The sequence below is a fragment of the Stegostoma tigrinum genome, chromosome 10 (genome assembly GCF_030684315.1).
Source record: "Stegostoma tigrinum isolate sSteTig4 chromosome 10, sSteTig4.hap1, whole genome shotgun sequence".
NCBI classification, from domain to species: Eukaryota; Metazoa; Chordata; class Chondrichthyes; order Orectolobiformes; family Stegostomatidae; genus Stegostoma; species Stegostoma tigrinum.
The window spans coordinates 87,159,175-87,175,006 of record NC_081363.1 but is presented as its reverse complement, the minus strand read 5'-3'; the positions used below and the strand labels follow the sequence as shown (position 1 = coordinate 87,175,006).

The 15,832-nt window shown below is 38.6% G+C and overlaps 2 protein-coding genes across 6 annotated transcripts in view; one reads left to right on the top strand and one right to left on the bottom strand.

Moving 5' to 3' along the window:
- Positions 1 to 15,832, top strand: part of stard9 (StAR-related lipid transfer (START) domain containing 9) — a 383,628-nt gene that overhangs the window by 302,027 nt on the left and 65,769 nt on the right. The window lies entirely within an intron of this gene.
- Positions 574 to 15,832, bottom strand: part of cdan1 (codanin 1) — a 98,759-nt gene continuing 83,500 nt past the window's right edge. For 3 of the 5 annotated variants that reach the window (XM_059649370.1, XM_059649372.1, XM_059649374.1), the window contains exons 22-28: positions 14,996 to 15,080; positions 12,945 to 13,099; positions 6,910 to 7,017; positions 6,100 to 6,163; positions 4,045 to 4,241; positions 1,780 to 1,893; positions 574 to 1,635 (exon numbers count right to left, since the gene is read on the bottom strand). In XM_059649370.1, the coding sequence (XP_059505353.1) occupies positions 1,510 to 1,635; positions 1,780 to 1,893; positions 4,045 to 4,241; positions 6,100 to 6,163; positions 6,910 to 7,017; positions 12,945 to 13,099; positions 14,996 to 15,080 (849 nt within the window). In that variant the 3' untranslated portion in view covers positions 574 to 1,509. The remainder of the gene's footprint in view (positions 1,636 to 1,779; positions 1,894 to 4,044; positions 4,242 to 6,099; positions 6,164 to 6,909; positions 7,018 to 12,944; positions 13,100 to 14,995; positions 15,081 to 15,832) is intronic. The other 2 variants (XM_059649371.1, XM_059649373.1) reach the window with 1 other exon arrangement.

The window sequence follows — 15,832 nt, the reverse complement described above, 5'->3', positions numbered from 1 at the left end:
CCTACTGTATTAATCAGACTTGGGGTTCAACAAACTGTTACTGTTTAACTCTCTCAAAAATCAGTAACATTGAAGGTTGTGTGTATATTTTACATATAGTTTGTACAGATTTTTGTATTTTATAATTAATCTGAATCTACTTGCAGTTGCTAGCTGAGTCCCTAAGACAATCCCTCCTTGGGGACGAGGCACACAACATTCACAGTGGCTGTTCTGGATTTTCTATAAAATGTACAGTTAAGATTTTTATTTTTGTATGCAAAATCCAGACTTTACTTATTTATATGTGAATGGAAGCATTTAATTCTGAAACTGATTGTCTAATTCCGTGGGATTAAGTAATTTGAATTTTTTTTCAAGAATGAACATTAAATCTTTTCTGGTCATTAAAGATATGAATGCTTTGATTCAAAAAATGCAGTTTGTTACAGTAAGAGTGTTTATTAGTGGTGGGATATTCAGGCCACATCTCCCAGCTTTTCTGATGATACAGAACTCAATCCAAAAGTTTCTGCTAATTAAATGAAAGTAAGTCATAAAAATAATTTCAACACACATTCTACATATTGCATGATCATTTCTTTATTGTGGTGGGAAACATGTACATAGAGGACAAATTCAATACTATCTTTCACTTTGTAGTATGAAGCACTAGCCAGGCTGCATTTTCTGTTCCCCATACATGGACAGTTAAATGCAGAAATTTCAAGGATTCTGTGTTCCAGCCCGGCCTTCCTTGTCAATGACTCTAGTGCATGTATCTTACACTCCTCAGGATAAATGTAAGAATGTCAAATTATCAAAACAATTTAATATAAAAATACAGCAACATCTCTCTCCAGCAATATTTAACAAGATCAAAATGGCCACGTTCAGGGCAGAAACTGTACTTTGTTTTAATGCCAACGGAGTGAGTTAGATGCTGAGATAGCAAAGCTTGTGTAGGAGCACAGCAGATTTCTACATTTAACTATACAGTTTACCACAGAACTGCAGGAGAAAAGGGCCTGAAAATATATAAATATTGAACCTTGGAATTCCTGTTTGGCCCAATGAATGAGACAAATTGCCCTTCTAAACTTTATTACAAGCTTTTATTTTTCTCTCTGTAGCCCATCTTTCAGTACAGGATTTTAAGAATATTTAATTTATCATTACTTCCTGTTTTATCTCCGTGTCAATCCTTCAACATGAGTGCTTGCCCCAATCCCCTATTGAAGGTACCATTCTGAAACTGATGTCAAAATATTCATTATTGCTTTGTTAATTACCAGCAGAATGAATCAGTCAGGATTGTCAGTTCATTATTAACAGAAACTCCATGCCAATATCACAGCATTAATAATAGCCAAATGGAAAAATTGTTAGAAATAGTCCAATGTGAACTATATTAAATATTCATAAATGAATATTTTATTAAATTTAGCAGCATCAGTAAAATATATAAAATAACCATGCCCACCCCAAATGAATTGCACTTATGCTCTCAGTATTTTGCAATTCCTAAGGCTAGGCGTTTTTTGTAGAAGATGGTCTAAGCACTACTGTTTTATTTGGCACCTGTTCTTCCATTTTATCCATCTTTGCCAGTTCCGAACACATCCCAAGTATGGATTCTATCACAAGAACAAAATCCTGGAAGGAGCAAAAGAATTAGTTTTTAAAAGTCTCTCCTGTTACCAAACCGATGCATCTCCGTTGAGGAAAACTTATTGAACAGAAACAGCACATCAAATTTCTCTTTACTCATGTTGCTTTTACGAAATTGCAGTCATTTACCTCAGGCCAAGGCTTCCGCAAAAGGTCTCTCCAGCAACTCTCTATTTCTGTAGGTTTCATCAGTCCCTGCTCCGTAAGGCCATGAATTAGAAACAAGAGTTCATTCCAACATAACTAAGTGGGAAGAAAAGAAACCAAGAACATCTGAGATATTTTAGGGGAGATGATAACTTTTTCTTGGTTTTGTTATAAAGGATAATCCACAAAAAAAAAACTCCCAAGTCCCTCTATTGCCAGAAGTGGTACCATTAAGTCCAGATTGAATCTCACTTCTTTGTACTAAATTCCATCTGGATTCTGCTTGCATCAACCTGTGTTTACCACTTTTCCAAATTTATCTAACTTAGGAAAGAACGTCTTCTTGACAATTGCAATGTGGTATTTAGTGAAGCAATAATGCGACCAAAGTTTTATTTTTAAGAGGATAATTCAGGAAACCCAAATTAACCAAGGATCTTAAAACAACTAATTGAGGTTTCCTAGGCTCAGAAATTTCTCTTTAGCTCATTTCACTTTTATGAAATTGCAGTCATTTACCGGCATTTGATTTCCTTTGGAATGAAACCAATTATTTATTTTTCTGGTTGTTTTTACATTAAGTAAGGACTTCCTACTTCCCGCAGGAATCAGTGTTGAAATTGGAGTCATGTTCCATAGGGCCCTTACCAGGAACAACCAAACAACTGTAAAAAAAACTCACTCATACCCTAAGTTGAAATACTTTACAAGACTAAATTCCCACATTGGTCAATGAAATTACTTTTAAAATACCATATAAAATAAAAAAATTGGCGCAACTGCAGACCAGTCAGCCCATCAAGCCTGCTCTATCATTCAGTAAAATCATGGCTGATAGTATTATTTACTGATATTAACTACGATACAGCATTTCCTATGTTTAACAATAATCTGCCACTACCTTAAAAATATTCACAGATTTTGTTTTTGAAAGAAGAGAATTCCAAAATAGTCTGCCAGTTGCAAACAGCCACAAGGAAGTATTGCAAACCCGTGCCCCAGATCAAGCTAGAAGAACACCTATTAAAGTTGTGGAAGAGTAATGACCTGCCTGGTGGTGTAAGTGATCCTCAACTAACGAGTCCATATCTACAACTGCAAAAGGTGCACACAGTGATGTCCCTTTTACAGAACATGAATTGGCCAAATACTTGAGTAAATTGTTACAACTAGTTCTGAAAGTTTTTTTTTACATACGTGGTGATGGGCTTGCAGAGCAATAGCAATTTCCTGTTTGCATTTAACATTGCCACCCAAATAAAAAGTATGTCATGAAGGAAGTTTTAGACATTTGGAACACATCACTATATCATGACAATCTAGATAAAACACCATGAACTTATGAACTCAGCAATTCATGCATTTGAGTTCAGTTTTAATGTCTAAGTCTCATTACCATCTTAGCTTCCACAAGAAATACATTTCCAATGGAATGACTTCTGACCAGTAAGCCTCTGCATATTTCCAGTACACAGATGATATGTTTGCTATCTTTCAATCTGCAGCCTCTTGCAAGATTTTCCTTCCTCATCTGCATGTAAATTCACCTTTGAATGGAGCACTCAAACAAGTTCCCTTTCGTCAAATTGTATTTGAGAAAACTGCTGATTCATTCACTCTAAAGATTCTTCAGATTTCAAAAGAAGGGTCTAGACCCGAAACGTCGGCCTTCCTGCTCCTCTGATGCTGCTTGGCCTGCTGTGTTCATCGATTCATCGAGCTCTACACCTTGTTATCTCATTCTCCAGCATCGGCAGTTTCTACTATCTCTTGACAGTTAAAACAGTTCATTCTTTATTGCAACACCTCTATCAACTACAGTTGACTTGTCAAACCATTCACCTTTTCCTCATGCAGTATAAATTGCTATTCCCTTTGAGATTTGGTATTAGAACATAGGTGTAGGATTAGGCATCTTGGCCCTATGAGCTCATGTCATTTTTTTTTCCTGAGTACAAGAATAAAAGCTTTGAGAGCATGTCTTTTTTTATTCCATCAATACAAATGCACAGGAAACACATTACAGATATTTAACTGAGTTCATATTGCCACATCCAGCAAAATCAATGCCTCATGCCACTAATCAACAGATTATAAGCAAACCCGTGACTTGGGAGTCTGTCTCCAAGTATAATTAGCAAGCCTCAAAATGAGAATTGAAAAAAGGTTATCAGAGCATTAAAAAAATATCATGAATTCCTTCAAAATGAAACGAATTGTATTTCAAAAGCACTTTTCAAAAATTACCTTTCGATTTCTTGCCTCTATTGTATATGAAATGTTTTTCTCACTGAATATTAGTTGAAATGGTATAGGGACACAGAATTCATCTTTCCACAAAGTGAGGAGGAAGCTCAGCAAATGCTGGATAGATTTGCAAAGAGAAGGTTGGTCTCTGGAATCCTTCTTCATATTACGGTTAGAGAGTGGAACTTCTCCTCCAACTGTGGAAAAAAAACAGGTGAGACTGTAGTTGGGTGGTGTTGAAGGTATTGAAAAGTAACAGTAAACTACTCCACTGCTGGAGATTTCCTTTATGCTACATTAAAAATTGTACTATGATGTGAGCAAAGAAGACTGCATTAACTGGATAACTGATAAAAGTCAGTCAGCTCCCCAAGTGCAGTCTCAAAATAAGGACAGGATAGTTATACAAAGTATAAACCAGAGTAATAGTACAAAAATACAATTCCACTGTCGAAGACAACTAAAGGTTAATGGTGGCTCACTGGCAACATCATGTCCATGAGATTAAGGTTTCAGTCCTACTCCAGAATTTAATCTAGGCTGACTCTTGCACTGTCAGGCACTAACTGCCATTAAATTGCTTATCTTGGTTAGATATAAAGCAGCCTAGGGTGTAATTGATCAGTAAGGGGCAGATGGTAAGGACACTTTGCGTAAGGGAAATGTAGACCAACTGCATGAAAACTTGGGTTCATATGTTAAGTTCTAATCAGTTTTATTCAGTTTTTAATATAAATTAAGAGTTAAGCTTTGACACAGAATCAACAACTTTCAAACAAATTGAATAGATTTGTTAAATAGGGAACTGCCTGGTAGAGGCAGGTATGTCTATCAACTGAAACAAATTTGTAGGTGTTTACATGAATAGTTCCAGGAATGAAGACATGTCAGAAGGTAGTGTGTTTTCCTTGGAGAGAAGAAGGCAAAAGAGACTTGAAAGCTTTCAAAGGCATGACAGGCCTGGACAGGGTAAATGGTGAGACACTTTTCCACTCGTAAAAAGGATCGAGAAACTAGGTTTAAAGTTTTTTGTAAAAGAAGCAAATAAAAAAAAATTTTAAAAATCATTTTATACACAGCAAATGATCCGTGTTTTAAATGCACTGCCTGGAAATACGGTGAGGGATAGGTTCACTTGAGACATCCAAAAGGTCATTAATTGATTAATTAAATAGAAAGGATGTGCAAGGCTGTAATGAAATGGAAGGAGATTGGCACTAAGTCAAAATACCCAGACAAAACACGCTGAATGGCCTCTTTGTGCACCATAACAACTGGGATTCAGTTACTGTCAATTACTGTACAGGAAATTAAATTGTTAGTGACTCGGAAGAGGCTATAAGAGGAGTAGGTTTTTCAATCCACACAGTCAGTAACAGGAGCATGATCAAGAGATGATGCCCGAGTGTATACTTCAGAAATACATCATGGGCAGTGAAATACATTATATGAACTTGCCTTTATTAGGTGAGGCAGGGAGGTCATGTTGGAATTGTATAAACCTCTGGTTTGGCCATAGCTGGTGCATGAAGTTCTGGAATTCACATTATATGGACAGGTTGCAGAGGACCCATTTTTTTTCCCCTTGATGGAGAATTAACATCCATGAAGCATAGACTTAAAGTAAAGGACAGAAGGTTGAGGAGATGTGACAGAAAACTCAGAGGGTGGTAGACGCAGAAACCCTCATAACATTTAAGAAGTATTTAGATGTGAATGTGTGATGCCATGGCATACGGGGTTATTGGCCAAGTACTAGAAAATGTGATTAGAGTAGTTAGATGGTTGATCCCAGCACGGATGCGAGGGGCTGAAGGACCTTTTTCGGCCCTGTAGATCTCTGTAAAACAGATGTCTTCATCCCTTTACAGATCATTATAACTTATTCTACCAGAAAAAAGTCAAACATTTGTTCTCAACTACAAATACTTTATGAAAACAAAACTCATCCACATTAATACCATTTACAATTTTCTGCATACAAAAATATTTGCACCTGGAGATGGAAGAAGCAAGAGTAAGAAAAGAAATTTATTTTTTTAAAAAATTACATACCTAACAAAGAAGCAAGCTCTACAGTGTACTTGGCAAGGGACTGTTCAATTACTGGACACATGTACTGCAAAACAAACAAAAAGAGTAATGGTTCACAATTGCCACCCCTTCAGTTTAGAGTTCCATGACGTGAAGATTACACAGAAATATATAGCACCGAGACACTCAAACGTCACAACTGGTTTAATGTCGGTTTCATCGGGAAATCTTACATTCCTTTCTCTCACACGCACTTATCTGACTTTCCTTGCACATTCTCCAGTGCTTCTATACCTTTTTGATAATGGGAAGGCCAGAACAATCGAAAATGCTCCAAGTATAGTTTTAGCCATTTTGACACTAATTTATAATTTTTTTCTTTCAGACATGAAATGATGCTTGTGAGAATTCCATCTGAATTATTGGGCATTTTTTGAGAAAATGGAACATATTCACCCTAAAACACATTAGCTGATTATTCCCCCCCAAGTTCAACTTTAACATTTTACAAAGAAATATAAAATGTAAACCAACTTTGGTCATTCTTGACTCTCATTCATAAAATGTTCACACAAATCTTTCTTCCTAAGAATTGTCCATGCCAGGAACAACCTCGATTCAAGAAATGTTGAAGTAACTTGCTTTGTCCGATTGTCATCCACTACCATAGCATAACTGGTCACCAGTCTAGGGTGTCTCGCAACCACTACCTTCCTCCTTCGAGGAAATATTCAGAATCTGTAATTTCTAATAACACTATGGGTTCATTAGTAATTCACTGAAGGGAATGTATCTCTTTAAATTAACAAATCTGAATTAAAAAAGATATACCTGTCTACATCTTAGTGTTTGGCGTAACCTTCTTAATAAGTCATCAAGTTGTTTGTGGTCCACTCTTTCATTGCTGTATCTGGGACCCAATGTAATACTCAACACCACCTACAAATAAAGGATAAGAATAAACAGCAAATCAAAAAACAGGATTCATAACCATATCTAACAAGGATTTCAACAAAAATCCTAATTCATTTAGGGCATAACTGTCTTTCTCCTAGAATGGACTGACTGACTTTGGATTATGTGAGTGACGGTAGTAGATTCGCCAACTTTAAGTACATTTAAGTCGTCATTGGACAAGCATATGGACGTACATGGAATAGTGTAGGTTAGATGGGCTTCAGATTTGTATGACAGGTGGGCACAACATCGAGGGCCGAAGGGCCTGTACTATGCTGTAATGTTCCATGTTCTAATGCTTAGGTCCTATTTGTTCAAATAAGGAACTAAAGATGAGAGTGAACCTGTGGCCCTCCTGTACTTTCACCACTCCTGGCCATTTGAATTTTCTTCCTTCTATGGTTCAGTCCCAGAGATACCAGCAGACTTCAAGTCTCTCGGCCAAAAGTTCAACTTGAGTGTGAGGCCAGTCAATGTCAGTATACACCTGAACCTGACTGATGGGCACATCAATCAAAACTCTTTCCCTGATCTGATATATACATTCATTCTTTACTAGGCAACAGAAGACAGAGGGTAGTAGTGGAAGGGAGTTTCTCAAATTGGAGACCTGTGACCAGTGGTGTTCCACAGGGATCTGTGCTGGGACCACTGTTGTTTGTGATATATGTAAATGATCTGGAGGAAGGTGTAGGTGGTCTGATCAGCAAGTTTGCTGATGACACTAAGATTGGTGGAGTAGCTGATAGTGAAGGGGACTGTCAGAGATTACAGCAGAATATAGATAGACTGGAGAGTTGGGCAGATTAATGGCAGATGGAGTTCAATCCGGGCAAATGCGAGGTGATGCATTTTGGACGATCAAATTCAAGGGCGAACTATGCAGTAAATGGAAAAGTCCTAGGGAAAATTGATGAACAGAGAGATCTGGGTGTTCAGGTCCATTGTTCCCTGAAGGTGACAACGCAGGTCAAAAGGGTGGTCAAAAAGGCATATGACATGCTTTCCTTCATTGGACAGGGTATTGAGTACAAGAGTTGGCAGGTCATGCAGCAGTTGTATAGGACTTTGGTTCGGCCACATTTGGAGTACTGTGTGCAGTTCTGGTCGCCACATTACCAAAAGGATGTGGATGCTTTGGAGAGGGTGCAGAGGAGGTTCACCAGGATGTTGCCTGGTATGGAGGGTGCTAGCTACGAAGAGAGGTTGAGTAGATTAGGATTATTTTCATTAGAAAGACGGAGATTGAGGGGGGACCTGATTGAGGTCTACAAAATCATGAGGGGTATAGACAGGGTGGATAGCAAAAAGCTTTTTCCCAGAGTGGGGGACTCAATTACTCGGGGTCATGAGTTGAAAGTGAGAGGAGGAATGTTTAAGGGAGGTATGCGTGGAAAGTTCTTTACATAGAGGGTGGTGGGTGCCTGGAAAGTGTTGCCAGCGGAGGTGGTAGACGCAGACACATTAGCGTCTTTTAAGATATATTTGGACAGGTACATGGATGGGCAGGGGTCAAATGGACACAGACTGTTAGAAAATAGATGACAGGTTAGACAGAGGATCTTGATCGGCGCAGGCTTGGAGGGCCGAAGGGCCTTTCCTGTGCTGTAGGTTTCTTTGTTTTATAACTCAAATCTTCCCTACGTGGCAACGTCTAGTAAATTTCTTCTGAAGCCTCTCCAGCTTGATAATATCCTTCCTATAACTGGGCAACAGGAACTGGACACAGTATTCCAGAAAAGGCCTTGTCAATGTCCTGTACAACCTCAATATAACTTCCCAATTCCTTTACTCAAAGGACTGAGCAAGCGTGCCAAATGTCTTCCTAACCACCCAGTCTATATGCCATGCAAACTTCAAAGAATTATGTACCTGCACCCCTGAACCCCTGTTCTACACTATCCAATACCCTACCATTAATTGTATAAGTGCTACCCTTAGCTGTTGTACCAAAATGCAATGCCTCGCATTTTTGCAGATTGAACTCCATCTGCCATTTTTCAATTCATTGACCTATTTGAACAAGATCTCTTTTTAATCTTAGAAAACCTTTTTCACTGTCTATTATGCCACCAATTTTAGTGTCATCTGCAAACTCACTAACCATGCTTTCTATGTTCTCATCCAAATCATTTATATAAATGATAAACAATAGAGGGCCCAGAACCAATCCCTGGTGACAGGCCTCCAGTCCAAAGCACAACCCTCCTCCATCACTCTATCTCTGCTGTTAAGCCAATTATGTATCCAATTGGCAAGTTTGCTCTGAATTCCATGTGACATAACTTACTAACTAGTCTACCAAGTACAACTTTGTTGAAGGCTTTATTAAATCCAAATAAACAACGTCTACTGCTCTGTCAGCATCAATCGTTTTTGGTAACTTCCTCAAAAAGCTCAATCAAAGCTGTGAGACACGATTTTCCTCTCACAAAATCATGTTCACTATCATTAATCAATTTTTGCCCCTCTAAATGCCCATAAATTCTACATTCTAGGATCACGTCCAGCAGTGTACCCACAACTGAAGTCAGACTCAGAGGTTTATAGTTTCCCGGTTGCTCCTTACAACCCTTCTTAAATAAATAAAAACATTAGCCAGGCTCCAGCCATCAGGCAGCTGACCATTCGTTACAGATGATGCAAATATTTCTGCAAGGGGTCTTGCAATTTCCTCCCTTCTCACAACGTTCTGGGTTATATTAGATGAGGTCCCGACGATTTATCTACCTTTATATTCTCTAAGACCTCCCAAACTTTTTAAAACATCAAATCTTATTTCTCTGCATTCTCTTGACTCAATTTCTTTTTCCACAGTAAAAACTGATGTGAAATATGCATTTAGTAACTCTCCCAGATAATAAAATGAGAGGCTGGATGAACACAGCAGGCCCAGCAGCATCTCAGGAGCACAAAAGCTGACGTTTCGGGCCTAGACCCTTCATCAGAGAGGGGGATGGGGTGAGGGCACTGGAATAAATAGAGAGGGGGAGGCGGACCAAAGATGGAGAGAAAAGAAGATAGGTGGAGTGGAGAGGAGAGTATAGGTGGGAAGGTAGGGAGGGGATAGGTCAGTCCAGGGAAGACAGGTCAAGGAGGTGGGGTGAGGTTAGTAGGTAGGAGATGGAGGTGCGGCTTGGGGTGGGAGAAAGGGATGGGTGAGAGGAAGAACAGGTTAGGGAGGCAGAGACAGGCTGGACTGGTTTTGGGATGCAGTGGGTGGAGTGGAAGAGCTGGGCTGGTTGTGTGGTGCAGTGGGGGGAGGGGACGAACTGGGCTGGTTTGGGATGCAGTGGGGGAAGGGGAGATTTTGAAGCTGGTGAAGTCCACATTGATACCATTGGGCTGCAGGGTTCCCAAGCAGAATGTGAGTTGCTGTTCCTGCAACTTTTGGGTGGCATCATTGTGGCACTGCAGGAGGCCCATGATGGACATGTCATCTAAAGAATGTGAGGGGGAGTGGAAATGGTTCGCGACTGGGAGGTGCAGTTGTTTATTGCGAACCGAGTGGACCTGCTGTGTTCATCCAGCCTCACATTTTATTATCTTGGATTCTCCAGCATCTGCAGTTCCCATTATCACTAGTATCTCTCCCATCTGGGATTCAACACAAAGACAACCTCCTTGATCTTTAAGAAGTCCTACCTTCTCACTCTTAATGTATTTGTAGAATCTCTTTGGATTATCCTTAGCACTGGCAGATGAAGTTCTCATTTTCTCTTCTTTGCCTTCCTGATTGCTTTCTTAAGAATGCCCTACACTGCTTATATTGATTAAGAGATTCAATTGATCCAAGTTGTATACATCTAAAATCGAATTCTCTTTTATTCATAATGAGAACCTCAATATTTTTATTCATCCATTGTTCCTTAATCTTACCAGCCTTACCCCTTCATTCTAACAGGAACATAATGCCTCTAAACTCTCATCATCACACTCTTGAATGCCTTCCACTTGTCAGATGTCCTTTTAAATGCTCTTGTCTCATAACGTTAAAACTGCAGTATTCCAGTCAAGCACTAACTTTTATACAATGCTTATCCTTTTCCATAACAATTTTGAAACTAATAGAATTATGATTGCTAGACCCAAAGTGTTCTATCACTTTTACTTCAGTCACCTGTCCTGCCTTATTGCCCAAAAAGAGGTCTGGTTTTTCCCCTTCTCTAGCAGGAGGATCCACATATTGAGAAAACTTTCTTGAACACAGTTGACAAGTACTTCACCATCCAAACCTTTCGCACTACAGTAGCCCCCATTAAAATCCCCCATTATTACAACCCTATTATGCTTACATAAATCAGTAATTTCCCTACATTTTTGTTTCTCAATTTCTTACTATTTGGGGGGGGCCTACTGTACAATCCCATCAAAATGACCCTTTCTTCCTTATTTCTAATTTGTACCCATAAATTTTCACTAGACAGTTTTTTTCAGAAATATCTCATGTAGTTACAGCAGTAATGTATTCCACAATCAAAAATGCCACCTCCATCCAGGGACCCGGATTCGATTCCAGCCTCAGGTGACTGTCTGTGTGGAGTTTGCACATTCTCCCCGTGTCTGTGTTGGTTTCCTCCGGATGCTCCGGTTTCCTCCCACAGTCCAAAGATGTGCAGGCTAGGTGGATCGGCCATGCTAAATTGCCCGTAGTGTTCAGGAGTGTGTGGGTTATAGGGGGATGGGTCTGGGTGGGATGCTGGAAGGGGCAGTGTGGACTTGTTGGGCCGAAGGGCCTGTTTCCACACTGTAGGGAATCTAATCTAAAAAAAAAATCCTTTCTTGCATCCTTTACTATCCTTCCTACAGCATCTCTAAACCCAGAATATTTAGCTGCCAGTCTTGTCCATCTCTCAGCCAAATCTCTGTAAAAGATGTGGCATTCTAATCACTTGTTCATAAACATTTAAGGTTCTATTCTTTTTAATCTTCTACCAAACCTCTCAAATTCACTCTGTACTGCTTTAATCTTTTCCCTAAAATTATCATTCCTCCAATGTCTACAGCAGTTTCTGGCTTCTAAATCTCACCTTTTAACAATATGCTTGAAAAGTTTAGAACCATCCTTAATCCTAGCACGAGGAAAGCAACAAACTACTCTAAATGTACATTCACTGCCACAGAATCTCCTGTCTATGCCTCTGACAGGAGAGACCCCTACAACAATAATTCTACTAAATTTTGTCAAATGTTGCTTCACATAAGAATCATTTCAAGTGTCTAACAACTGACTGTCCCTTCCATTTTCCTTGGAGAGGGTATTCTCAACAACATTTCCAAAAATTGTTCATTAGACAAATAGCCACCAGAGATTTTTAAACTACCTTTTCACCTGTCCTGACAGTAACCCATCCATGTGACTGATTCTGCTGTGTAATCACTTTTCTAAATCTACTAACCATCTTATTCTATGCGTCATACAAACTAAATCAAAAATCTCCAAGAGCAGGTCAAACAATTTCACTATTGCTATTGATTTTCCACATGATGAAGTTTTTCCACAACAAACGCTTAACAGTTAAATTAACATAAGTATGGAAAGATTCAAGACTACTGAAGATACATTATAATTCAAAATGCAAGAGTTAATCAAAATTCTCACAGCAGCAGGCCAAATAATTTTTCCAGGCAATTTGCATCCCAATTGCTAAATTACATGCTACAAAAATCAATTTGCAAGAAAATAAACATGAATAAAAATCTCTCGTAACAGTCTGCGCATAATATAGAAACTACACAAATAAAACTTTCCCACATTATACACTCAATTCGTTAGACCCTGTAGAAATGGCCTATAGATTAATACACATACTTTGAAAAAAATCTGCCACATTATCCTATCCAACTGCATTAATGATTGAACCAATCCTTCACGTCTCTCATGTACAGTCAAAAGGAATGTTACGTACCTTAAACTCACTAGCTATCTGGGAGGGAGGTGAGGCAGTGTGCTTACACTCTGGTGAGCAATTCTTTTTTACTCCAGAAACCTCACTCATTGATTGTACCATCTGTGATTTCCTCAGTTTGTCAAAGTTGAGCTTCATTTCTTTTCTAATTAAAGCTAACAGCAAAACATAAAAATAAAATGTGGTTAGGAACGTAATCTAGCACAACACCATGACCTCAAAATTACATTTTATACCTGTTCCTCTTGATAGGCACACCGAACCAATAGAACATGCATTTATTTTGACCATTAGAAAATACTAAAAAAGGAGCAGACAAGTTCTCCTAGTGAATGACACAAAAACCATCTGCATTCCCCACTCAGCTGAGCAAAAGATGCTTAAAATAGGAACTGGCAAAGTGACCTTAAAATAATTTAGAATACATCATCCAAAGTACATAACCTGATTACACAAATAGATGATATCCTTAGTTGCAGCCTAAGAAACCCTCCTGCCCCATGCTCTATCTGCATCCATTCACTACAGGCTGTTGTTTTCTGATGCAATGTTAAGACTGTCTACTTTCCGGTGAGAAGCAGGCAAGTCAAGAAGTACTTGACCTCAGCATCAAGTTCTGCACAGCACTAGAGCAAGGGGGAGGGGGAAATCTAAATTACTGCACAGCATCAACAGTCCATTTATTAGTCCACTCCACTGTCGCTGATCTGTGACCTATTTTCACTATGCATCATTCCCCCAATTAGTTTATTTAAATTTGTGATTATATTTGATTAAAATAAACTTAAATCTGAGATGAATTTCATCTTGGAGTAATTGCCATTTGCAGGTTAGTTTCAAACCTCTACCATCTTTTGCATATAAGTGTTTCCCAACTTCATCCTCGAAATGTCTGGCTCTTAAGCTTTGGCCACTTGAGCTAGTCTCTCTTCAACTAGTAGAAATAGCTTTTCTCTATTCCACTGCTTTCTATCTTGAAAACTTCAATCAATTCATTCTTTACCTTTTAAATTCCAGAGAATACAACCTTAGTTTGTGTAATTTTGTTTCAAAAATTAATCCTTAGAGTCCAGTTATCATTCTGCTGAACCTACGTTGCACTCTCTCCACGATCAATGTATTCTTTCCATGATGTGCTATCCAGGACATGTAGTACTCTAATTGTTTCTCTATTTCAAACACATGTTTGATCTTGATCATATTACGATCATTATTTGATAAACATTGTTGTTAACTAATTCAAATGATATGCCTTTTGATTGGTTCTGGAGAATACTGTTATAGAAAATCAAGAGTTTTGCTATGTCCCTGACACAATCTTGTCTATTTATTACAGTCTATATAAATGTTAAAATTCCCATTAAAACGACTTCATTTTTGTCACATGCTTTTCTAATCTCTGTTTTTTCACAATGTATTTTTGCAGCTGCTACCATGGAGCCTATACACAACTTCCAACTATACACAACTGCGGTCTTAATATCTTTTCAATTTTACTCGAAGTCTCTTTTGCTTGCCATCTCATTATATCACCTCTCATGACTGCAACAATTTCACTTTCAATATTAAGACTACCCCTTCCCCTCCAACATCACAACTTGACTATTCAGTAAGCATGTCTCAGTCATGAATTGCATGGCACATCCTCAAAGTTGAATCTATGCCCACAATTCAATTTCTTCCTTGCTTTTATCTTTATTTTTATACAATTATTTCATACTTTTCAATTTTTCCATTGCTTGTAATGCTTAAAGCACAATTTCTAACTTTTACTCTTGTAACTTTTGCTATGAGCTTCATCAGTGAGAGGCTGAGGTGCTGGATGAGATGACAGTTACCTAACCTACTACACCTTGCCACCGGATTTCCCACCTATCCTGCAAAGATTTGTAAAATGATTTTTCAATTGCTTAAGAAACCATTTTTGCAGTAGTTTCTTGAATTCAGTGTGACCAAGGCCACTGAGGAGACCTCCATACTGTATGGCATAGATGCTAGGGATTTCTGGTGAACTTTCACAAGCAGTTGATCTAAGTTAATGCTGTCTGTACCTGTACCTGTGATGTTGGCAGAAAGCCATGTACAAGCTTTCTCAGTAGCGAGGCGGCTTGTAATACCTTCAGCTGTGCTCAGTACCTATTAAAGGAAGGCTTAATTACTTTCAAATATCACCAGTGATTCAAGTAGCAGAAAGGCAATTCAAATGTTTTATAAAAGAGAGTCGGGGGTAACTACACTAAAAGGGGAAGAGGGAGGACAGCTGAGTACAGGGCGCAGTGTTAGTGATGGTGATTTAGTGGGAAGAGGTCAAAGGCACACAATATCTAATAGATATCAAAAACAACAAACACATTTCCAACCGTAACTGTCACAGTGAGGAGGTTGCATTGCTTTGGAATCTCACACAGATTCAATAGCAGAAGGACATGTAGAAGGTTTTGATAAATTGGCATTCAAAAGCAGTGGAAATTGAAAAACTCCACAAAGTGCAGTCGTAAATATTTACAAATCGCTAGTTAGATTCCAGTGGACCCCAACAGAGCAAATTCTGGACGGATGTTCAAGAGGTGTGGGACCTTAATTAAATGGGGAAGCTAGAAAGTCTGGGGCTGGGTGTAGAAAAACTGCTGCAACCAGAAAGCCAACCTAAATTTAGTTTTGACATACAAACTCAAACCTAGTAAAAGGAAGTAAATTAAAATAGATTTATGTCCAGATTGATTATTTCCCTAAATAGGGTCAAAAACAGAAATTGCTGGAAAAGCTTAGCAGGTCTGGCAGCATCTGTCAAAGTTTACATTTCAGATCCGGTGACCCTTCCTTATAATGGATGGTAGCTAACAAAATGTCTGTTTTTATGCAAAAGATAAGATGAGAGGAGGGGGTAA